The 26802-nt window shown below is 40.6% G+C and overlaps 1 protein-coding gene across 3 annotated transcripts in view; it reads right to left on the reverse strand.

Annotated features, from left to right (window-relative positions):
* The window catches only part of NEK7 (NIMA related kinase 7), a 176622-nt gene that overhangs the window by 49792 nt on the left and 100028 nt on the right, over positions 1-26802 (reverse strand). For all 3 annotated transcript variants that reach the window (XM_038745467.1, XM_038745466.1, XM_038745468.1), the window contains 2 exons: positions 5226-5334; positions 4125-4232 (listed from right to left, as the gene is read on the reverse strand). In XM_038745467.1, the coding sequence (XP_038601395.1) occupies positions 4125-4232; positions 5226-5334 (217 nt within the window). The remainder of the gene's footprint in view (positions 1-4124; positions 4233-5225; positions 5335-26802) is intronic.

Here is a 26802-nt window from a genome sequence, read left to right on the forward strand (position 1 = left end):
GCTTTGTATAGGCAACAATGGTTGAGGGGAATGTATGTTCTAGCACCAGTTAGATTGACTTTTGAGTTGCAGTAGGGGTAACAGTTTGCACTGAGTCATCCACACTCTCTTCCCCCTGTGTCCAATGGCAGGCACTGTGAGATGGCTACTGGTAGCCCATGGTCCCTGAACAAGGTCACTCTATGACATCAGCAGCAGCAGAAACCAAGGTTACCCAGTAGACAAAGGGCAGAGTCAGAATTAGAACCCAGATCCTCTTACTCCCAGGCCCGAGTTTTTCCCACTAGACCACACTGCTCCTCAACAACAGGTCTGGTGATGTCGCCCTGCCTTCATTAAATGGGCACTCATATAGAATAATTCAGGCAGTCCTTAGATATAAAGCTCCCTTAAAAATGAATCATTTCAAGCCTAGTAGCTGAATTATCAAGTTAACAAAATAAAACAATTTATCTTTAGAACAAAGACTCAAGCGTGAAGTGCAACATAGACATAGGCTACGTTTTAATTCCCTTTTTTTCCCTGGGATTTTTTCAATAAAGGAAACAACAGTTCTCTATTAACTGTATTTGACCTTTCAAATTGTTCAAACACTACCTCAAATGTTTCCACTATAAGTAAGCATTTATAAATTGCTTTGGTGCTTTTCCATAGTTATTAAAAGGTCAGTGTAGTCATAACCTTAGATGCAGTTTGTCCCTCACTGCCTGTTACTTTTTAATTACACATAAAATAAGTACCCACCAGGAATATTAAGACGTAATATTCATAGGTTCAAAAGGCACATCTTCTATTTACCTAAATTCTCAATTTTGTATCAAGGGACGTGGTTTCCTGATAGACTACAAGCTCATCCTCTAGACTGTAAGCTCATTCATTTATTCATTCATTAAATCACATTTATTGAGCACTTACTGTGTGTAGAGCACTATACTAAGTGCTTGGGAGAGTACAATAAAACAATAAACAGTCACATTTCCTGCCCGCAACAAACTTACAGTCTAAAGGTGTGGGGAGACAGATATCAGTACAAATAAATGACAGTTATATACCTAAGTGTCAAAGGGAGCAAGTCAAGGTGACACAGAAGGGAGTGGGAAATGAGGAAAAGTGGGGTTTTGTCTGGGAAGGCCTCTTCGAGGAGATGTGCCTTCAATAAGGCTTTGAAGTCGGGGAGAATGATTGCCTGTCAGATTTGAGAAGAGAGGGCATTCCAGCTTAGTACAGTGCTCTGCACACAGTAAGTGCTCAATAAATACGATTGATTTTTTGATTGATTGATTGATTGACCTGGGCTAGGGGTTGGTAGCGAGACAGGTGAGATCAAGGCACAGTGAGAAGGTTAGCACTAGAGGAGTGAATTGTGAGGGCTGTAGGAGAGAAGTGAGGTGAGGATGAATGAGGCTTGAGTGCTTTAATGCCAATGGTGAGGAGTTTTTGTTTGATGCAGAGGTGGATGGGCAACCACTGGAGTGTTTTGAGGAGCAGGGTGACATATTCTGTACGTTTTTGTAGATAAATGATCCGGGCAGCAGAAAGAAGTATGGACTGGAGCTGGGAGAGACAGGTGGCTGGAAGGTCAGCAAGGAGGCTGATGCAGTAATCTAGACAGGATAGGATGAGTGACTTTACTTGTACATATCTATTCTATTTATTTTCTTTTGTTAATATGTTTTGTTTTGTTCTCTGTCTCCTCCTTCTAGACTGTGAGCCCACTGTTGGGTAGGGACCGTCTCTATATATTGCCAACTTGTACTTCCCAAGTGCTTAGTACAGTGCTCTGCACACAGTAAATGCTCAATAAATATGATTGATTGATTGATTGACTGTATTAACATGGTAGCAGTTTGGCTGGAGAGGAAAAGGTGACTTTTAGCAAAATTGTGAAGGTGGGACTAACAGGATTTAGTGTTGGATTGAATATGTGGGATGAATGAGAGAGAGGAGTCAAGGAAAACACCAGGGTTACGGGCTTGTGAGACGGGAAGGAGGGTGATGCCTTCTACAGTGATGGCAAAATCGGGGGGAGGACAGGGTTTGGGTGGGAAGATAAGGAGCTCTGTTTTGGATGTTAAGTTTGAAATGCAGTGAGGACATCAAAGTAGAGATGTCTTGATGGCAGGAGGAGATGTGAGACTGTAGAGAGGGAGAGAGATCACGGATGGAGATGGAGATATGGGTATCACCTGCAAAGCAGTGGTAGTTGAAGCCATGGGAGTGAATGAGTTCTCCAAGGGAATGGGTTATAGGCAGGTAATGTGTCCATTTCTTGTTATATTGTACTCTCCAAAGGGCTCAGTACAGTGCTCTTCACACAGTACGCGCTCAATGAATGACTGAATGAATGAATGAAAGGAGGGCTGAAGAGCCTCCTCCAACCTGAAGTTATGCCTGCCGGCCAGACCCAAACAACAAACAACAGTAAGGTTTTCGTATGTACAATGATGTTGTGCAAACACAAGCAGAGAAGTCTCCCTGGTAAATCCTGCTACTTGGTTTGTTAAGCACAAGAATGCTAAACAATAAAGAGTTTCCCCATCGGATATAATTCAGAGCACATTAATGGGGTCCCAAGATCCAGCGGTCAAATCTGGGGCAGAGACAAGAGAGTTGCATCCCTCATCTCCCCATCTTTCTACGCGAACTGTGTTCCTCACTTCTAGCTCCCTCTTCTCCCCAGTTCTAGGTTCCCGTCCTCAACCCTTTGGCTGTGAGTCCCCACACCCAGTTCCTACCTTTGTCTGTCTCCTGTCCCCCATTCCAGCTGAACTCCTACAATTCCATCCTCAGATAATGATAAGGCACATCTGTGGTGTTTAAGTTTATAACAACAATCGTGGTATTTGTTAAGCGCTTACTATGTGTCAGATACTGTACTAAGCGCTGGGGTAGATACAACCTAATCAGCTAGGACGCAATCCATGTCCTACATGAGGCTCAGTCTTAATCCCCATTTTACAGATGATGTAACGGAGGCCCAGAGAAGTGAAGTGACTTGCCCAAGGTCACCGAGCAGACAAATGGCAGAGCCGGGATTAAAACCCAAGTCCTTCTCAATCCCAGGCTCGTGCTCTATCTACTAGGCAATGCTGCTTCTCTTTTTTTTTTTGATGGCATTTGTTAAGCGCTTACTATGTGCAAAGCACTGTTCTAACCTCTTAAATTCTTCCTTGCGGCAAGCGCTGTGCTGAGGACTGGGGCCGATACTGCATAATCAGACTAGATAGAGGCCCTGTTCCACTTGAGTCTCACTGTCTAAAGGTTAAGGAGAACAGGTATTTAATTCCATTTATGTCCATCCCTAATCCTCTCTCCTGCCCCTCACTGTCCCCTTCCAGAGCCCTTTGAGTAACAGCAGCTGCACCTTGTCCTTGTATTGATCTTGAGGTAAGGGAAGCATAGGAGAAGGGGAGGCAAAAGGAGGAAGTAATGTCAGTCAGTCAAGGATATTTACTGAGCACTTACTGCATGCAGAGCACTGTACAAAGCACTTGGGAGAGCGTAACATAAAAATATAACAAGCATGTCCTTTCTCTGAACCCATGCCTGCCTATATGGAGGCCTCATACCTGGCTGGAACATTATGGCGAAGTGAGAATATACCAATACAAAATACCAGCATTAAAATGCAATATCACCATTGTGGATAAGACGTAGAGGAAAAGCACTTAAATGGGGTTCCCTATAGTACCAAAGCATGTTGCAAATTGGAAGGTAGCAAGCACGCTAGAAGAGAAGGAGGTTGATTACCTCCCTTCACATAAATGCAGAAAGGATTGTTTCCCCAAAGTTGGTCAATCTTCTTAGGGAGACTGAGAAAGAAGAAGTCAGAAAGAGAGATGTATTTTGCGGAGAGGAGAAATGAGGAAGCCTGAAGGAGAGGCATATTAGACTTCCTGAGTAGGTGAGATCAAGGCAAGAAAAATACTAAATTCCAAATACAGAATAAGATAGAGAATGCCTACCCATTAGATTTAAAAGACTGAGCCAACTTGAGAATGCTTTTCTAAAAAATGTGTGGATTCTGTTAGCATGTTAAAGTAAAACACTTGCATTATCTTTGGGAGGAGATCAGTCTACATTGTAACAAATTATTTTCCATGATATCGGGCTATTTGTCTTACCTAGAGAATGAGCGGCTGTGGTTTTGGAGCTAAAAAAACGGCCAAGTCCAAGATCTCCAAGTTTCACTACACCGGTGGCTGTAATAAACACATTAGCTGGTTTTATATCTGGAAAAAAGTAAACGAAAAGAACAGGTAGGATTAAACTTTACGGAAAGTTCCTGTATATCCAATGAGATCACTTTCTTTGTTTTATATTTACCAAATGTGAATTTCTTAAAGAAATATCCTACCAACTCAGAAAAACAGATGATTATCATGTACTTTATTTTACATTACATAGAAGTGATTTTTAAGACCTCATACAGTGGGGTAGAAGAGAATAATTACAATTATTTACTCAAGCTATAAAACTGAATAACTGCTAACCTTTACTGAAATAGCATTTCCATTTTGCATTTGCAGATCATGTCTAATATTTTCTAAAGATCTACTATGGAAAATAAATCTTTATTCATCTTTCTCCCTCTATATCATTATTTTCATGTAGGCTAATTTCTCCAAAATTAGATCATATCATACACTCCTGGTAAAATATGCTTTTAGGCTGTTTTGGACATCTCAACAATGAGAAACGATAAGCAAATGGACACACACCCAAAACAATTTCAAATATTGGACAGAGGGTTTTGCACAGCCCTTTGGTACTTTATGGTGGTCCTAAACCCTTGGAAATAAGAAACATATCAAATATGTTCTCCTAAGCCAAGCTTTGGGCTAATAATGAAGAACATGCCAGCATTTTCAGTTAATTCCGATGCCATTTCTCAACATGCTTAAAAGTTAAGTTTTTTTATGGTATGCTGAGCAGTGCTAGATGTTCTCTCTCTCCTACTTCTATTTATCTCCTTCAGCATGTGTTTTTGTCTTCCTTTTCTAATTTTACATATAATCATCTGGAATACTGAACAATTTGCAAAGGACATGCAGAGCTTCTTTCCATTTGTATTAGGAAACCCAAAAAGGAGCTTTTGGAAAAATAAATTAATAATTCCATTAAAACGTCACTGCTTGAAAATTATGCCCATTTGTGATCAGAATTTCTATTAACCCCTCATTTTCTGGCTAACGTTCAGAACCCGACCGTGCACTTCACGTTACCTCGATGCATGACTCGCCGAGAATGCATATGTTCCAATGCACTGCAGAGCTGAACAAAGTATTTCCAAACCGTCCTTTCAGGAATCAATCTCTTTTGCTTCTTAAAATGCTACAAAACCAAAGAAGGGGGAAGTGAAGAGAATATTCCAAAGCTAGATTTTGACATGCATAAGAAATGATTTTCAAATGACAAAAGACTATAGTCCTTTAGCTCCCCACTGCTTACAGAACACCTCTCTTCAGACAGTTTTGCCTGCTAAAATATTTACAAGAATTTTGCCTTACATAGTAGCACAACTTCTTCCCCTCCCAAATATAGAACTTACTGTGACATATCAATGCAATATATATATATATATATATATATGTGCATATAAAATGTATATTACACTTCCATTTACTTTTTATTTGGCATTATGATTAGGAATACTTAAAGGTCTAAGACTAAACTTTGCCTTTAACTTAATGAAGTAGTAGCTACGAGATGTAGGAAGGAATCGGAGAATGGTCAAGAGTTAAGAATTAAAGTCATTCAATCGGGGATACAGGACAGATGTATAAGGAAAGTTACTACAAGACTGTCCACCCCAAAGTTACCTGTTACCAACAGAATGAATCTTAGTCACAAGTCATGAGCCTCACACGATGAAAACAAATGCTAAAGAAAAAACATTCTTTCAACTGCCAATGCTCATAAGGCCAAAGAAAAGATTTATTCAATTTATAAAAACACTCTTTCAAAACCATAAAAATCTATATCATCCCCATTAATAAACATTCCAGGTTAAAAAAATGAAGAGATATTGTTTACAGAAATGTTTACCCATATAGGTGCACTGTTTGTTTCTCCCTCTCTCAAACTGGCACATCAATTGAACAGTTGGTGATATTTATGCTAAATTTAGCAATATATGTTTTTCCTGGAAGCCTCATATATTAAAATGGCATAACAGCAACTCAGTTATTTTGTACTGCAGAAATATAGCTCAAATGATGGCTAAACACCTGGCTCTGACCATGCTTAGCCCTGCTGCCAGATGAGGGCAGACTGGAATGGAAATTATGGCAAAGAAATCTGCCACCTGTCTATCCCATGTGAAAGAAAAAGCAATACAATTTCTGTCGGCCCAGGGCTCAGAGAGCAAGGGAAATATTTTAAATGAGGGCAACTTAATCCTCATTAGGATTGCTGATTTAAAAATAACCATCTCCTCTTTTAATATGGGTATGACTTTATCGAAGTTATATTTTTAAGAATGAACAATGGTGACTATAGGTAGTGGAAGAAAAAAATGACTAAGGACAAAAAATGATCTGAGATCTTACTCCATGCATTATGAGATTTCATAAAAAGATCAAAAAGGGGAAAATATGAATCTAATAAATGAAATATTCAATATTTAAAATAGACTATTTTTAATTCCTGATTGTTTTGACATCGGTTTTCATTCAGTTGAAGCACGTGTCTAAAGTAATTCTTTATCTATAATTTTCACTCAAATTGTAATGAATCCAAATAAACCCTGTGCATGCATGTGTTCTCCCCACAGCTGGATTAGCATATCAGAAGATCGTTTGATGTCAACAGAAAGATGGAGACCAGGTTTCTTTTCATTTAAAAACAAATACACAATGCTATGTAAGTATAGGTGCATAAAGCATACTTCCCAGAATTAAAATGGATCCTGAATGTATTACAATTATACAAATTTTGCAGTTGATGAAAATTTTAAGATGCTTTGAATATAAACAAACTTACAATACAAGAGTAATGAAAGACTGTTCACAAAGTGCCTAAAATAGCCCTCATTTATGTGTTGTTTTCATTATAAAACTTAGAAAATGTAATGTGATTTTTTTTCCTTTGTCTTATTCACTCCAGCATGTGCTGCAACAAAAGGTTCAAATGGTTTCAAGTTCCCTCAACTTTTCCATTCCAAACATAGCAATTATAGAAACAACTATTAAAACGCTAATTTATATCCTTAATAGAGTTGTGTAGTTTATACATAAGCATATAAAACCATTCCTCAAAGGACTAAGAGGGAATAGCATAAGAGTACACATAAGTGTTCAGTACTACTATATTTAGAAAGTGAACACTCTCTTTGGGACACTTAATAAGCTTCTTTTGCTTAAACTGAAGAAGAAAATGCAATCTTTTTAAAACTAAGAAATAAACCATAGGGAAGATTATATTTTGACTAATGTTTTAGAGGGTTTTTTGCGGGGGGTGGGTGCTGCGGGAGGTGTGGAGGAAATTGTATTCTTTCTCCTGGAACGGCATGTTTTGTGGTTCAAAAGAGGAAGACAACAGTGAAAGGTGAATATTCAAGCCAAATCAATTTGCAAAGCAATATTAAGAGTTTTAGAAAACAGCTTTAGAAAATATTAATTTTGATCATTCAAACTCTTTCTTTCTCTCTTGCCCTACCTGCAGCCTTACGAGAAAAATTTTAAATACAGGCTCTAGATGATGTTTTTTCCTAATGTCCTTCTAAGTATACCCACATGAAAAAGAAAGATACAATAATTTCAACAACCTGATTTGTGTACATGTCCACGTTTAGAAATCACCTTTAATTAGTTTCTCTGTGAGAAAATCTAACTGTTGGTGGCACTGTTGTCTGTCTCTTGAAGAGGGCACATAGATGATAAAAAGATAAGAAAAAAAACTTTAACCTTTTCATCACTGATGGAATTTATATCTACAAAATGTAGAATTCTTCACAAAGTACACAACAAAAATCCTTCTCTACATACAGCTAACAAATGTTCATTTTTTTTTTTAAAGATGAGTTTAAAGGCAAGATAAAGTATGTTAAAAGAAAATGCTATTATGGACTTGTAAAATTCGATTTTACACTCAAAATTGAAAAAGTCACAGAAGTCATGGCAGAAATATAAAATGAGGTGACATAATTAGAAAATATTTTTATTACACATTAAATAATATAATTTGATTATGTTATTATGAGGATGATTATTTTTCATTGTACTGCACTGCACATTTTCTCTGAAGAATCCAGAGGATTAAAAAAACACATTCATTTAATTCATTGTTAATATCTGAAATTCAAATTAGTTTTGTCTGAGTTTGCATCTTTACAAAAACAGTATAGGAAAGTAGAAAATTGACAGAACTGAAAAATATACTTGAAGGCAAGTTATTTGTCATTGTTAAAATACCTTACAATGTCTCCCACGCAAAGATGTTAATTATAGTCTTTTGATAGCAACTATATAAATCAGTATTATATCTTCTATAACTCTTTCAATTTTAATAAAAACATAATAAAATGAACAGAGAATATTCACTGCAAAAGGAGCAATAGAATAATTCCTCAACCCACTCTTACCTTAAAATCCCATGTGATCATAAGGGATTTTCACTACAAACATATTTAATTACATGTAATATGATCTCCAAAAGGGTCACATGTTGCCCAAACAGCACATAGCTGAAATTCATTCAATCTCATTTACTGAGCACTTACTGTGTGCCAAACGCTTGGGAGAGTACAATATAACAATAAACAGATACATTCCCTTCCCACAACGAGCTTACAATACATATGGCTAAAAACACTTTCAGATGAAACTCAAACCAATAATAGTGTATAAAAGGCCAGATGTGGCATGTATTCATCAGCTTTTATAATTATGATACTCAGATTTAAATATGCGATACTAAAGCTAAAGATTGCTCCATATTTTCTTGCAAGCTTAGAGACATTCAAATGCTTTATATCTGAAAGTTCTGCTACCTGTTTCACCACTCTAGAATTCATTTTAACAAGTAATGAGTTGAGAGAATTTTCAGACCTCTGTTAGAGGCAAAATTGAGATGATGATGGTGATGATGGTTCCCCCCTTCTAGACTGTGAGCCCGTTGTTGGGTAGGGACCGTCTCTATATGTTGCCAATTTGTACTTCCCAAGTGCTTAGTACAGTTCTCAGCACACAGTAAGTTCTCAATAAATATGATTAAATGAATGAATGAATGGTGATGATGAAAATAATAATAATAATAATCACTGAAATAAGTGCTGGAGCAGATACAAATTAATCAGGTTGGACACACATCCCAAGTAAGGAATATGACGGAAAAATAATATTTTAAATATGATTGAAAGAATGAATGAAATACATTTCTCAGAATCCAGAGGCCTATATTCACAGGAAAATGAATGAAAACGAAACAACAAATTGAGCAGTGCCTTGAAATTCAGAATTGGGAAAATTTACCTCCACTCCCTTCCTGTATGCTGGGGCAAACTCTACATTTGTGCTCCACGAGCTGAATCACGGGGGAACATGCTTAGAATATTCTATGTCTAAAAATGTTTGTTTGGATATCTACAGAAAGTTATGTGTATACTGAGGTTCACACATCTGATGATGATGGGAATCTTCTATTTTAAGCAATGGTGCTGAGATTTCCCCTTCTCACACCCACTCCCTTGGAGAACTCATTCACTCCCATAGCTTCAACTACCATTTCTATGTGGACCTTTTACAAATCTACACCTCCAACCCTGTTCTTTATCCTCTGCAGTCTCAAATTTCCTCCTGCCTTCTGGACATCTTTATGTGGATATTCTGCTGACACCTCAAATTTAACATGTACAAAACAGAACTCCTCATATTCCCACCCTGTCCTCCCCTTGACTTTCCCATCACTGTAAAGAGCACCATCATCCTTCCTGTCTCACAAGTCTGTAACCTTGGCATTGTCCTCGACTCGTCTTTCTCATTCAACCCACGTATTATTCAATCTGTCACCAAATCCTGTCGGTTCAACCTTCGCAACATTGCTAAAATCCACCCTCTCCTATGCATCCAAATTACTACCATGTTACTCCAAGCACTTATTCATTTATTCATTCAATCGTATTTATTGAGTGCTTACTGTGTGCAGAACACTAAACTAAGTGCTTGAGAAGTACAAGTTGGCAACATAATTTATCCTATCCCACCTGGATTACTGCATCAGCCTCCTTGCTAAGCTCATTGCCTCCTGTCTCTCCCCACTTCAGGCAATAATTCACTCTGCTGCCCTGATCATTTTTCTACAAAACCATCGAGTTCATGTTTCCCCACTCCTCAAAAACCTCCAAGGTTGTTGATCCACCCTTGGGTCAAACAGAAACTCCTTCCCATTAGCTTTAAAGTACTCAATCACCTTGCCCCCTTCTACCAAACCCCTCTGATTAACTACAACCCAACCCATTCACTTCACTCTTATAATGCCAATCTATTCACTGTACCTCCATCTTCGCCGGCCCCTCACCCATTTCCTGCCTCTGGCCTGGGACTCCCTCCAGCTTCATATCCCACAGACCTTCACTCCACTTTCAACCCTTTCTTAAAATCATACTTCCTCCAAAAAAATGCTTTCTCTAACTCCTCATTTCCTCTTCTCCCACTTCCACTCCTTTCTGTGTCACCCTTGAACCATAAGCCCCACAGCAATTATGTACAAATCTGTAATTTGTTTGATTATATTGCTGTCTGACTCTCCTTCCAGACTCTGAGCTCCTTGTGAGGAAGCAATGTGGTCCAGTGGGTAGAGCACGGGCCTGTAAATCAAAAGGGCCTGGTTGGTTTTTTTTTTGGTATTTATTAAGTGCTTACTATGTGCAAAGCATTGTTCTAAGCGCTGTTTAATCCCAATCCTGCCACCAGTATGCTATGTGACCTTGGACAAGCACTTAACTTCTCTGTGCCTCAGTTCCCTCATTTGTAAAATGGGGATTAAGACTGTGAGTCCAATGTGGGACAGGGACTTTGTCTGAACAGATTATGTGGCATCTATAACAGAGTTTGGTACAGTGCCTGGCACATAGTAAGTGCTTAACAAATATCATAATCATTAATAAATATGACTTGATTGTTGGATTGGGATCTGGTTCACATTTCTCCCTTTTACCTCCCTCTACAGTATCCTAAAATTCTGTGTGTGGCTTGGAAAACATTGTGAGCAGGGAATATGTCTGGTTATTGTTGTACTGTACTTTCCCAAGTGCTTAGTACAGTGCTCTGCACACAGTAAGCGCTCAATAAATACTACTGAATGAATGAATCAATGAATTCCATCAATATATGCATGCATGTGGACAATAGGCAAACTGAGGGAAGGTGTTGGAACTCATCCCTAATTCCCTTTTAAAATACTTGAGCTCCTTGACAGCAGAGATCATATCTACCCAACTCTATCGTACTGCACTCTCCCAAGTGCTTAATATAAAGCTTGGGCACACAGTAAGTGTTCAATAAATAGCACTGATTGACTGATACTTCTGAAATACTACTTTTGCTGATAAAGAGCTGACAGGCATTAGTAAGAAACAGAAGGGGACTACTGAGTATGAATCATAATATCCAAAGCTGAATGGTACTACAAGAGGTCATATGACTCAGTCCCTGACTCCAGGCAAGTAGATGACTAACTGAGAGCCAGGACAATAACTTGTTTTTTTTTTTTTTTTAATTATCTCCAGGGATGGAAACTTCACCATCTCTTAATGATCTGTTCCTCTGTTTTATGAACAAGAATGCCTTCTTTATCTTCAGAAGAACTCTTAAAAGTGAAATGTACAACAACAGAATGTGTGGAAACAGTGCAGGCTCATTGTAAAAATGCAAAGCTTCCCCCGTATATTTCAAAGCACAGAGGGTACGACTTGTACCATCATTAGACTAAATTAAGTAGGGCTGAAGAAAACCCTATGGATTCACTACCAGAATGCTTTCGGATGGAGGTGGGACGTTCTGGGAGAGATGCGTCTGTGGCATCGCTATGGGTCATCAGACACGACTCGAAAGCCTAAGACAGTAACAAAGATCTTATTCTGTACCTATGTTTGATGATGAGATTTAAGAAGAGTTTTATTTAGTAGGTATTTCATGGACTCTCAGATATGTTAAGGTTGTTTTCTCACCAACTGGATTATGAATTTTGTGGGCAGGGGTCATACCTTTTACCTCCATAAATACTGAGTGCTTACTGTGTGCAAAGCACTGTACTAAGCGCTTGGGAGAGTACAACAGGTTATTCGATCATTTATTGAGCATTTACTGTGTGCAAAAGAATGTACTAAGCAGTTGGGAGAGTACACTATAACAATAAACATACACATTCCCACCCCACAACCAGCTTATGATCTCGCCTAAGGCGGCTACTGCATCAGATTCCTCAATGGTCTTCCTACCTCTAACCTCTTTTCAGCCAACAACCGTGCTCTTCAGTCTGGATAATCTCCCAGTAATGCCATTTGGAATTTGTCACCCCCCAATCTTCAAAAACTTTCAACGTTACGCATTTCCTTCTCCCTCAAACAAAAATCCTGACCGCTAACTTTAAGTTATTTCACTAGCTCTTGCTTTTTTACATATCTGATCGCTCTTTCTCCTGGGAAACTCATCCACTCACATAGTTTTAAATATTACCTTTGGGTGGATGACTCGATCTACATCTCCAGCCCTGACCTCTCATTTGCTGTATAATCTCATATCATCAATCATCAATCGTATTTATTGAGCGCTTACTGTGTGCAGAGCACATAGCACATATCTCCTTCTGGCTTTACAGCGTCTCTATCTGGATAACTCATCTGCACCTGAAACTCAAAATGGCAAAAATGGAATTTTTCACTTTTCCATCACTGTGGACAAAATCCATCATGCCGTCCTCTTATAAAAAACTAATTTATAAAAGTATCAGTCATTGACCCCAGGAAACACATCATTTTAGAGTACCAGAGACAACACTAAAGTACTGACATAGTTAGGCTTTATTTAGCAGCAAGAAAAAAAAATGATAACACTTGTTTTCCCAATTTTCCAATGAATTCCCTTGAGAAAACTGGTAAATCAAGATCAGAAAATCCACGTATTAGGCAGGGCCTCTATTACAGGCAGCTGGAAAGGAAACACAATGTGAACTGTTGAGAGTTCACAGCTATATTTCTTCTGTATTATTAAACTTTAAGAAAACCTCCACAAATGGGCTATGCTATTTTAAATTATATGATCCACTGAATTACTAATGACATTGTGGATTTTGAAAAAAACATTTCTTTTTGATGACTATTACACAATTATCACAGCTATTCCCTGAACATTTTTTATCCCTTTTCATTGTGTACATTTTATATATCTCCTGCAGAAGGCCAAACCCGATTCTGAGAAAACATGACTTATGCTGAGCATTTTAATTTGATTCTTCTTTAATTAGATTGCTGCATTTTTTATCTTTAATAAGTTGCAATCTAAAACTAGCTTTCTCGTCACATTTTAGGTATTATTTCAATTGAAATTCAATTACAGCCTAAAAAATTCAGTGTCATACATCATGATCCTAATCAGTTTGATTCTGCATCACTTGAAATAACTCAAGGCTCTCTGGTTTAGAATCCATTTCTGATCAACAGTATTTATCGGATGCCTACTGGGGTACAGTAATACAGTACATTCTGGGGCAACACATCAAAAAAAGTCAAAGACAAACCTTTGCCCTCCAAGAATTCACAAGAAGTATGAGAAAACAGTAATCAATCAATTAATCAATCAATGATATTTATTGAGTACTCACTATAGTAAGCATTAGGGAGCATACAATACAGCAGAATTAGCAGACACGTTCCTTGCCCATAACGGGCTTACAATCTAGAGGGGGAGACAGACATTAATATTAATAAGTAGTTTATAATATTTAATTTAAAAATATGTACATAAGTTCTGTGGGGTTGGGGAGGAATCGTGGCTTACTGGAAAGAGCCCGGACTTGGGAGTCAGAGGTCGTGGGTTCTAATTCCAGCTCCTCCACTTGTCAGCTGTGTGACTTTGGGCAAGTCACTAAGCTTTTCTGTGCCTCAGTTACCTCATCTGTAAAATGGGGATTAAGACTGTGAGCCCCACTTGGGACAACAGTGCTTGGCACACAGTAAACGCTTAACAAATACTATCATTGTTATTATAACTAGCTCTCTTCCTCCCTTCAAAGCCCTACTGAGAGCTCATCTCCTCCAGGCGGCCTTGCCAGACTGAGCCCCCATTTTTCCTCTGCTCCACCTCCCCCCCATCACCCCCGACTCCCTCCTCCCAGAACTTGTGTATATTTGTACACATTTATTATTCTATTTATTTTATTTATGATGTGTATATAGCTATAATTCTATTTACTCTGATGGTATTGACACCTGTCTACTTGTTTTGTTTTGTTGTCTGTCTTTCCCTTCTAGACCGTGAGCCTATTGTTGGATAAGGACCATCTCTATATGTTGCCAATTTGTACTTCCCAAGGGCTTAGTCCAGTGCTCTGCACACAGAAAGCGCTCAATAAATACGATTGAATGAATGAATATCAAATGCCCAGAGGTTATGGATCCCAATGCACTGACTTGACAGTAGCAGTAATACTACTTAAGAAGCACATTATGTGCATTGTACTGTACTAAGCGCTGAGAGAGAATAAACAGGTGGGAATTAGACACTCTGTCTCCTCCTCAGGAGGCTCCCAAGCTAAGAGTTTAAGTGGGTTAAATAATAATAATAATAATAATAATAATAATAATAATAATAATAATAATAATAATGGTATTTGTTAAGCACTTACTATGTGCCATGCACTGTTCTAAGCACTGGGCAATCAGGTTGTCCCACATGGGGCTTACAGTTTTCATCCCCAATTTACAGATGAGGTAACTGAGCCACAGAGAAGTTAAGTGACTGGCCCAAAGTCACACAGCTGACAAGCGGCGGAGTCGGAATTAGAACCCATGACCTCTGACTCCCAAGCCTGGGCTCTTTCCGCTAAGCCATGCTGCTGGAGACAGACACATCAGAAGTGTGGTATTGTTCAAACCCAACACAAATAAATCCCCCAAACAGGCTCAAAGTCTCAGAGGATTTAGACATAGTACAGTGCTCTGCACACAGTAAATGCTCAATAAATAGGATTGAATGAATGAATGAATGAATGACAAATATACCAGTTACGGGTGAGAAAAAAAATGAAGATAATAGATACTAATGAATACCCAGAGAGATAAATGAATGCTGAGGGGATGGCATGATCAGAAAGATGGGTAACATAAACCAAGGGATTAAGCAAAGGTCTCAGAAGGACGGAAAGGGCTGGTTTGTTGAAGCTGAGAGGGGAGACAGGTAGGAAGAGTGAACAATGGGCCTGGCTGGGAAAATTGAGAGCTTGGGACAGCTAAATTAACTCATAGAGTATGAGCTTAAAAATACCACAATTATTATTATTATTACTGTTATTAGGTTGGACACAGTCCTTGTTCCACATGGAAAGTTCATACCCATTTTAGAGACAACTAAGGCTCAGAGAATACTAATAATGATAGTAAACGTGGTATTTGTTAAGCACTTACTATGTGCTGGGCACTGTACTAAGCACTGGGGTGGATACAAGCAAATCAGGTTGGACATGGTCCCTGTCCCACATGGGGCTCACAGTCTCAATCCCCATTTGACAGATCAGGGAACTGAGGAACAGGGAAGTGAAGTACCTTGCCCAAGGTCACCCAGCAGACAAGTGGCGGAGTCTGGATTTGAACCCATGACCTTCTGACTCCCAGGCCTGTGTTCTATCCATTACACCGAAGTGGCTTGCCCAAGGTCAAACAGCAGACAAGTGGCAGAGCCGGGATTAGAACCCGGGTCTTTCTGAATCCTAGGTCAGTACTCTGTTTGCTGCGGGGAAGCAGCATGGCTCAGTGGAAAGAGCCCGGGCTTTGCAGTCAGAGGTCAGGGGTTCAAATCCCGGCTCTGCCAATTGTCAGCGGTGTGACTTCGGGCAAGTCACTTAATTTCTCTGTGCCTCAGTTCCTTCATCTGTAAAATGGGGATTAAGACTGTGAGCCCCCCGTGGGACAACCTGATCACCTTGCAACCTCCCCAGCGCTTAGAACAGTGCTTTGCACATAGTAAGCGCTTAATAAATGCCATTATTATTATTATTATTATCATTATTATTATTATTTACTAGACCACGCTGCTTTTCGGTCCCAAGCAATAGTAGGGGATGGGCGGTAACCACGTGGCCCACAGACGATATAAAATTAGAAGCTCTGGAGCCAGCAGTGCCAGCTCATGCCCATGACAGCCACCCAACTGTTGCAACAAATCAACACAATCAAGTCACCATTTCCTTTTTTAGATAGCTTTAACTGCAGAAGTTGTTTCCTCAAACATTGGCAATAAGATCAGACTTTCATCCAGCAGCGATCAGGTCTGCCCAACAGCCACCCTAAGCTTTTATGCCTATAAACAGATAATAATAATTGTGGTGCTATTTATGCATTTGCTATATGGCAGGCACTGTAATAAGCACTGGGAAAGATACAAGCTCACCAGGTTAGACTCAGCCCAGGTCCCACTTGGAGATCACAATCTCCATCCCCATTTTACAGCTAAGGTAGCTGTTATTTATCAATTTGTTTTACATATTCTTGCTATTAATAGTCTATGTTTATAATGTATATTATTCCTACTGCTCCCACTGTATGACTATGATTTAAGACTGTCTGGAAATCAGAATCTATACTTTACTTTTATTGTATTCATAATAATTATGGTCTTTGTTGAGTGCTTACTATGTGCCAGGCACTGTTCTTAGTGCCAAGCACACACTAGGCATCCAGTACAGTGCTCCGGACACAGGAGGCACCCACTACAATGTTCTGCATTACACTCAAACATGAATTAACATAGAGTATAGTGTTGACAGGTAGCCAACTACCATATCTCAGGGCCACATTAAGTGATCCCCTCCACAAGCCTACTGGCCTAGATTTTTCAGAATGGTAAACTACTTTGTGGACCTAAATTAGCCAATTTCAGAGATGCGGGAACTCTCCTGTCAGCTGAGATAACAGGGAAAAATGAACACTGAAGTGCAGAGCAAATGACAGGCACCGGCAGAATCTGGTCCAATAGGTTTTCCCATTGTTGCCACTTTTTTATGGCATTTGTTAAGCACTTACTATGTGCCAGGCACTGTAATACGTGCTGGGGTGGCTACAAGCTAATAATAATAAAAAAAATTATTATTATTATTATCATTATTATGGTATTTGTTAAGCACTATGTGCTAAGCACTGTTCTAAGCGCTGGGGTATACACAGGGTAATCAGGTTGTCCCATGTGGGGCTCACACTTTTAATCCCCATTTTACAGATGAGGTAACTGAGGTACAGAGAAGTTAAGTGACTTGCCCAAGGTCACACAGCAGACAAGTGGCAGATCTGGGATTGGAAACCACATCCTCTGATTCCCTAGCCCATGTTCTTTCCACTAAGCCATGGTGCTTCTCACTGATCAGGTTGGACTCAGTCTATGCCCCACATGGGACTCACAGCCTTAAACCCCATTTGACAGATGAGGTAACAGAGGCACAAAAGAGTTAAGTGTCTTGCCCAAGATCACATGGCAAACAAATGGCAGAGTTGGGATTAGAACTCGGGTCCTTCTGAGCCCCAAGTTCATGCTCTATCCATAAGCCCATGCTGTCCCTTAGAATGAGCAAGTCCTTTCATTACTGGGGGGAGGACCAGGGCAGAAACCATTTGGTTGGAAGTCAGAACCTAAGGATGATGGCATTTATTAAGCACTTACTATGTGCAAAGCACTGTTCCAAGTGCCAGGGAGGTTACAAGGTGATCAGGTTGTCCCACGGGGGGCTCACAGTCTTAATCCCCATTTTACAGAAGAGGTAACTGAGGCCCAGAGAAGTTCCTTCCTCTCCCCCTCGTCCCCCTCTCCATCCCCCGCATCTTACCTCCTTCCCTTCCCCACAGCACCTGTATATATGTATATATGTTTGTACATATTTATTACTCTATTTATTTATTTATTTTACTTGTACCTATCTATTCTATTTATTTTATTTTGTTAGTATGTTTGGTTTTGTTCTCTGTCTCCCCCTTCTAGACTGTGAGCCCACTGTTGGGTAGGGACTGTCTCTATATGTTGCCAGCTTGTACTTCCCAAGCGCTTAGTACAGTGCTCTGCACACAGTAAGCGCTCAATAAATACGATTGATTGACTGATTGATTGATTAAGTGACTTGCCCAAAGTCACACAGCTGACAATTGGTGGAGTCGGGATCGAGAACCTCGATCTATCACCTGTGGACAAGCAGCCAACTCGGGATAGGAAGTAAAAGGAGGAGGGTGACAAGATGGAAGTAAGCATAGCTTCTTACAGTTAACTTCTCAAGTTGATTTTCCCCACAGAATCAAATGTTTCTTGGCAATTTTCCCCAGAAAACCCCTGAGAATTTGTTTTACCTAGAAATTTAGAGCAGAAACTATAAAAAGACAAGGTGTCCTTTGTCCTCCTTTCTCCCCGATTCACTGCCACCCTGGACGACAGAATGAGGATGACTGCTTCTCAGTGAAATCATTTGTCAGGAATGCTTCCTGAACCAGGTGTCATTTTCCCCATTCCCACATTTCGTATTTCAGCCCAATGTTACCGTACCGGTAAAGCTTGGGTCTCTTCACCAACTGTCTCCCTCTTACTTTTACTTTAAATTATTCTGCTGCAATGTAGCTTACGCTGTTCACTCTTCCTAAGATAACCTTCTTACTGAACTTTACTCTCAACTCCCCTCTCTGATCCACTCAACATATCCTTCCCCCTGCCTGGAATCTCTTTCCCCTCAAATTGGCCAAACAACATTCCTCTTGCCTGCAATGCCCTTCTAAAAGACGCGGTGTAGCCTAGTCAAAAGAGCATGGGCCTGGGAATCACAGGACCCGGGTTCTAATCCTGGCTCCACCACTTGTCTGCCGTCTGGCCTTAGGCAAGTCGCGTAACATCCATCTCTGGGCCTCAGCTTCCTCATCTGAAAAAGGGGAATTAAATTCAACTCCTTCCACTTAGACTGTGAGCCCCATGTGGGACAGGGACTGTGTCCAATCCAATTAACTTGTATCTACCCCAGTGATTAGTACACTGCTTGGCACATGGGAAGCGCTTAACAAAAACCGTTAAGAAAAAAAAAAAGCTTTCTTCTCCAGAAAGCATTCCTGAGTTGGACCCCACCTACCTGGTACTGATATCCCAAGAGTCACCTACACTAATAATTTGTAGGTGTATGAAAGTGCTTGTGTTGCTTACTTCTATTGCTACCAGTTGAATCTGGGTTTTTCTGCCTGTTTTCTGTTTTCTGCCTGTTTTCACTATATCCATACAATGTGTACCCGCCTTCCCCTGCCAGTAGACTGTATACCCTTTAAGAGCAAGGACTGTGTTTTTTATTGTGTGTTTTTAATCGCCTATTATTCTGCTTTCATTCATTCATTCATTCAATTGTATTTATTGAGAACTTACTGTGTGCACAGCACTGTACTAGGCACTTGGGAGAGTACAACAATAAACAGACACATTCCCTGCCCACAATGAGCTTACAGTCTAGAGGAGGGGGGAGACAGTAGTACAAATAAATAAAATTACAAATATGAACATTAGTGCTGTGGGGCTGGGAGAGGGTGGAGAGCAAAGGGAACAAGTCAGTGTGATGTAGGAGGGAGTGGGAGATGAGGAAAAAGTGGGGCCTCTTGGAGGTCTCTTCAATAAGGCTTTTGGGGAGGGGGAGAGTAACTTTCTGTCAGATTTGAGGAGGGATGGTGTTTCAGGCCTGAGACAGGACTTGGGCTAGGGGTCGGCAGCAGGATAGGTGAGATTGAGGCACAGTGAAAAGGTTAGCATTAGAGGAGCAAAGTGTGTGGGTTGCGTTGTAGGAAAGAAGTAAGGTGAGGTAGGAGGGGGTTAGGTGGTCAAGTGCTTTAAAACCAATGGAGAGGAGGGGTTTTTTTGATGCAAAGGTGGATGGGCAACCACTGGAGTTTTTTGAGGAGTGGGATGACTTGTCCTGAAAGTTTTTGAAGAAAAATGATCCAGGCAACAGACTGAAGTGTGGACTGGAGTGGGGAGAGACAGGAGGCTGGGAGGTCAGCAAAGAGGCTGATGCAGTAATCCAGGCGGGATAGGATGAGTGACTGTATTAGCATGGTAAGAGTTTGGATGGAGAGGAAAGGGAGGATTTTAGTGATGTTGTGAAGTTGGAACCAACAGGATTTAGCGATGGATTGAATATGTGGTTTGAATGACAGAGAGGAGTCAAAGATAACACCAAGGTTACAGGCTTGTGAAACAGGAGGGATAGTGGTGCCATTTACTGGATGGGAAAGTGATGGGAAAGTCAGTAGGAGGACAGGGTTTGGGTGGGAAGAGAAGGAGCACTGTTTTGGACATGTTACGTGTGAGGTGACGGGAGTACATCCAAGTAGAGATGTCCTAAAGGCAGGAGGAGATGCGAGACTGGAGACAGGGAGAGATCAGGGCTGGAGATGTAGATTTGGGTATCATCCGCATAGAGGTGGTAGTTCAAGCCATAGGAGAGAATGAGTTCTCCAAGGGAGTGGGTGTAGATGGACACAGGGGACACTGAGTTGAAACTTGAGGGATTCCCCCCACAATTAGGGGGTGGGTGGCAAAGGAGGAGCCCTCAAAGGAGAATCAGAATGAACAGCCAGAGAGATAAGAGGGGAACCAGGAGAGGATGGAGTCAGTGAAGCCAGAGTTGGATAATGTTTCCAGGAGAAGGGGATGGTCCGCAGTGTTGAAGGCAGCTGAAAAGTCGAGAAGGATTAGGATGGAGGAGAGGTCATTGGATTTGTATATATGTATATATGCTTGTACATATTTATTACTCTATTTATTTATTTATTTATTTTAATTGTACATATCTATTCTATTTATTTTATTTTGTTAGTATGTTTGGTTTTGTTCTCTGTCTCCCCCTTTTAGACTGTGAGCCCACTGTTGGGTAGGGACTGTCTCTATATGTTGCCAACTTGTACTTCCCAAGAGCTTAGTACAGTGCTCTGCACACAGTAAGCGCTCAATAAATACGATTGACTGATTGATTGATTGACTGATTTGGCAAGAAGGAGAACAGTCCTTTGAGAGGGAGGTTTCTGTGGAGTGAAGGGGATGGAAGCCGGTAGACAATTAGGAAGCATCATGACCTAGTGGAAAGAGTACAGGCCTGGAGGTCACATGACCTGGGTTCTAATCCAAACTTTGCCACTTGCCTGCTGTGTGACCTTGGGTAAGTCACTTAACATGACTGTGAACCCCATGTGAGACAAGGACTGATTATCTTGTATCTACTCCAGCACTTAGTACAGAGCTTGGAACATAGCACTGGATAAATAACACAACTATCATCATTATTATCATCATCATCATTATTTCATCATCGTAATTATTATTATTAATAATAAATATTGATAACAGTGATGATGGTAGAGGTGCACCCTTTATACATTTTACATGAGCAATAGAAATGCCCATTCGAGACACTAAGTCCTGTAATTTTCTTTTTCAAAAAGTAGATTTATAAACCTTGTTACACTGCACATATCTGATCATTTTAAGGATAACATTTTCTTTCCTCGATGCCCCCCCCAAAATTTCCAAGGGTGTTTCACTCTAATTATTCATTGTTAATTTACATCTTGAGGGAACACCACTTCTCACTGCACAAGAGAAATATTAAACATAAATGTGCCCTAGATATTTTAAGATTAAAAAAATGAAAATGTTTTCTATGACAATTTCCACCGATGTGGTAGCTGAAGGGAAAATGTAGAAAGTTCACTCTGTGCAAGAAAAAGTAGAGAGAAAAATACAGGTTCTTTTCTCTAAATTATTAGCACTGTATTTCAGCCTGAAGCTAATATAGAATAATAAGAATGATATTGCTGTTGTCATATTAACACGTACTTTCCCTAATGCTTAATACAGTGTTCTGCAGATGGTAAGCACTCAAATTCCAGTGATGAATGGATTGCCACAACTAATAAAGGGATTGCTTCAGTGTGTCCAAAAATCCTATGTTTGCTGGGACCAAATTGTGATATGAAATGGAAGCACAGCACACTCTCCTAGCAAAGGGATGCTCTATTCAAGATCTTTGAACAGGCTAGGAAAGCCCCCAGGATCTGAGCCCCTGTTCCTGGTAGGATTAATCAATAATACTTACTATTAATTAATAATAATACTTAATTAATAATAATACTATATTATAATAATAATACTTACTATTATTATTGTGGTTTTCACTAAGCACTACGTTCCAGGCACTTTACTAAGCACTGAGGTGGAGACAAGCAAATCAGGTTGGACTTAGTTCCTGTCTCTCACGGGGCTCACGGTCTTCACCCCATTTAGCAGATGAGGTAACTGAGGCCCAGAGAAGTGAAGTGACTTGCCCAAGGTCACACAGCAGACAAGTAGTATTTATTTAGCAATTACTATGCACAAAGCACTGTACTAATTGCTTAGGAGAGTACGATCCAAATCAAACAAAATTTGAGTCAGGTTTGAAAGGACCTCTGACCTCCCACGATCCCTCACCTCCTTGCCCCCTTCGATTTAGGTGGGGCCCCATACTGCCACTAAACTGAAAATGCCAGGCACCAACTGGAAATGGCTGGGAACTGATTTCCAATCAATCAATCGTATTTATTAAGGAACACGCAGGGTAGCCTCAGGTTGTTGGTTTCAGCAGTCCATAGATAATAATAATAATAATAATAATAATGATAATAATAATAATAATAATAATAGCATTTATTAAGTGCTTACTATGTGCAAAGCACTGTTCTAAGTGCTGTGGAGGTTACAAGGTGATCAGGTTGTCCCACAGGGGGCTCACAGTCTTAATCCCCATTTTACAGATGAGGTAACTGAGGCACGGAGAAGTTAAGTGACTTGTCCAAAGTCACACAGCTGACAGTTGGCGGAGCTGGGATTCGAACCCATGACCTCTGACTCCAAAGCCCGTGCTCTTTCCACTGAGCCACGCTGCTTCTCTAAGATAAGATCAACCTTATCTAGAGTCCAGCACCACAAAGCTTCCTGGTAAGCGGTTTCCACTCTTGTCAGGCTTGGCATTAAGCATTTCTATTCTGGAGGCGCTGCAGCCTCTGTGTCCAGCTAGTACTGGGCCAAGCTGGCATTATGTTGCCAACTTGTACTTCCCAAGCGCTTAGTACAGTGCTCTGCACACAGTAAGCGCTCAATAAATATGATTGAATGAATGAATGAATGGGCAACAGCCAAGCCTGGGCCAGGCATAGACAGGAATTGAAAAGATGCAGGCCTTGGATTTCCAGCCTGGGTAAAGCTCTATTGTCTACCTATGTGGGAATCAGTGAGGATGTTTTCCAATAGGAAGCAGCATGGAATAGTGAATACAGCCTAGGCCCGGGAGTCGGAAGGCCACGGGTCCTTATCCGGGCTCTGCCACTTGTCTGCTGTGTGACCCTGGACAAGTCACTTTACTTCTCTGTGCTTCAGCTATCTCATCTGTAAAATGGGGATTGACACTGATAGCCTCATGTTAGACAGGGACTGTGTCCAACTCGATTTGCTTGTATCCACCCCAGAGCTTAATATAGTGCCTGGCACACAGTAAGTGCTTAACAAATACCATAATAATAATGATTATTATTATGGCTGTCTCCCTGAATGCCCCAGCTAACGTCTCTTGAACATGTAATCCTGTCTGTGCCATGTGTGCCATGTGCCATGTGTGCCATGTGTGCCAGGCTAGGAGGCCTTCCCAGACTGAGCCCCCTCCTTCCTCTCCCCTTCGTCCCCCTCTCCATCCCCCGTCTTACCTCCTTCCCTTCCCCACAGCACCTGTATATGTGTATATATGTTTGTACATATTTATTACTCTATTTATTTATTTATTTTACTTGTACATATCTATTCTATTTATTTTATTTTGTTAATATGTTTGGTTTTGTTCTCTGTCTCCCCCTTCTAGACTGTAAGCCCACTGTTGGGTAGGGACTGTCTCTATATGTTGCCAACTTGTACTTAGTCCAGTGCTCTGAACACAGTAAGCGCTCAATAAATACAATTGATTGATTGATTGATTGATTTTGTGTCCCAGACATCGGTCTGTAAGTGATCCTGAAGGAGCTTCCATGTTTTGGGTGTTCATTTCGGAAAGACTAGAATTAAGTTAAGGCCCACCCTGCAGAGACCAGGATCAGGTTCTAGGAGCTTTCCACTTTTCTCCAGAAACTGGGAGAAAGGAACGAATCAAAATCTAAGAACGGATAGTCCATCCGATGACTACGGTCAATGGTCAGAATTGATCTAGTTTAGGGACTTGGCATTTGACCAAAGGACTAGAATCCATCAATCAATGGTATTTAGGAAGCAGCGTGGCTCAATGGAAAAAGCCCGGGCTTTGGTGCCAGAGGTCATGGGTTCGAATCCCGGCTCCGCCAATTGTCAGCTGTGTGACTTTGGGCAAGTCACTTCACTTCTCTGTGCCTCAGTTACCTCATCTGTAAAATGGGGATTAAGACTGTGAGCCTCCCGTGGGACAACCTGATCACCTTGTAACCTTCCCAGCACTTAGAACAGTGCTTTGCACATAGTAAGTGCTTAATAAATGCCATTATTATTATTATTATTTACTGAGCACCTACTATGTGCAGAGCACTGTACTATGCATTTGGGAGAGTAACAATACAACAGAATTAGCAGAAATGTTCCCTGCCCATCCTATCCCGACTGGATTACTGCATCAGCCTCCTTTCTGATCTCTCATCCTCCTGTCTCTCCCCACTTCAGTCTATACTTCACTCTGCTGTCAGGATTATCTTTCTACAGAAATGCTCTGGGCATGTCACTCCCCTCCTCAAAATCTCCAGTGGTTGCCTATCAACCTTCACATGAAGCAAAAACTCCTCACTATTGGCTTCAAAGCTCTCCACCACCCCGCCACCTCCTACTTCACGTCCCTTCTCTCCTTCTACAGCCTACCCCACAATCTCTGCTCCTCTGCTGCTAACCTCACTTTTGCCTCGTTCTTGCCTGTCCCGCCTTCGACACCTGTCCCACGTCCTACCTCTGGCCTGGAATGGCCTCCCTCCACATATCTGCCAAACTAGCTCTCTTCCTCCCTTCCAAGCCCTACTTGAGAGCTCACCTCCTCCAGGAGGCCTTCCCAGACTGAGCTCCCCCTTTTCCTCTGCTCCTCCTCACCTCCCCATAGCCCCCACCCCCTCCCTCTGCTCCACCTCCTTCCCCTCCCCACAGTACTTGTGTATATTTATCAATCTATTCATTTTATTAATGACATATATATATTTCTATAATTCTATTTATCTATTTCAATGGTATTGACACCGTCCACTTGTTTTGTTTCGTTGTCTGTCTCCTTCTTCTAGACTGTGAGCCTGTTGTTGGGTACGGACTGTCTCTATCTGTTTCTGAATTGTACGTTCCAAGTGCTTAGTATAGTGCTCCACACACAGTAAGCACTCAATAAATACAATTGATTGAATGAATCATCATCATCATCATCAATCGTATTAATTGAGCGCTTACTGTGTGCAGAGCACTGTACTAAGCGCTTGGGAAGTACAAGGTGGCAACATATACAGACAGTCCCTACCCAACAGTGGGCTCACAGTCTAAAAGGGGGAGACAGAGAACAAAACCAAACATACTAACAAAATAAAATAAATAGAATAGATATGTACAAGTAAAATAAATAAATAAATAAATAGAGTAATAAATATGTACAAGAATATATACATATATACAGGTGCTGTGGGGAAGGGAAGGAGGTAAGATGTGGGGATGGAGAGGGGGACGAGGGGGAGAGGAAGCAAGGGGCTCAGTCTGGGAAGGCCTCCTGGAGGAGGTGAGCTCTAATGAATGAATGAATGAATAACAGTGTGGAGAACTGAATTTGAGTTCAACCCTTTATTAGTTTTTTGTTTGTTTTTATTTTTTGTGTGTCACTGCAATGGCAGTTACTGCACCAGTGAGTCATCTAGTCACAACAATCTTTGTTTATAGTGTGGGAGCAGCAGGAGAAGAAACAGGATTAGGCAGGAGCAAAAGGCTCCTTGTGCCAATCAAAAGCCTAAATCTTCAATTATTTAGTCCACTTAATAGCTTTCCCCACACTTGCTCTATCATTTAGTTTTTCATTCAGCCTTGGGCAATGATCTGTACTTATATTACAGCCAGCCGTGCACCTCCCTAACTCTGACAGGACTTCAAATTTTAGGAAAACGGCTCTCAGAAAAGACTTCCTTCCTTGGCACAAGAATTGCTGTTTGCCTTTCCCCTCATCCTGGCTAGGTGCTATTCAGAACTGTCGTCCGTTCTGATAGCTGCATTTTTACTTTAATGACTTTGGCATTGCTTATTGCTCTACTAGTTTCCAAAGGGCTTTTTTGGTTGTCATTTTTAAACTTTTGCAGTGGGGTGAGACGTCTCTAAAACGGAAATCAGATAGCTCTGATGATTCACCTTGGCCAGAGGGAAAAAATGAATAGCATTGGAAAGTTCTCACCCTTCTCACTATAGTGACAGACTTATTAAATGAGTTAGTAGTGCTTAAATGAGGTCAAATAAGAGTGGGCAGGGATTGTCACTCTTTATTGTTGTGTTGTACTTTCCCAAGCACGTAAGCACTTAATAAATATGACTGAAT

Source organism: Tachyglossus aculeatus, chromosome 4 (genome assembly GCF_015852505.1).
Source record: "Tachyglossus aculeatus isolate mTacAcu1 chromosome 4, mTacAcu1.pri, whole genome shotgun sequence".
NCBI lineage: Eukaryota > Metazoa > Chordata > Mammalia > Monotremata > Tachyglossidae > Tachyglossus > Tachyglossus aculeatus.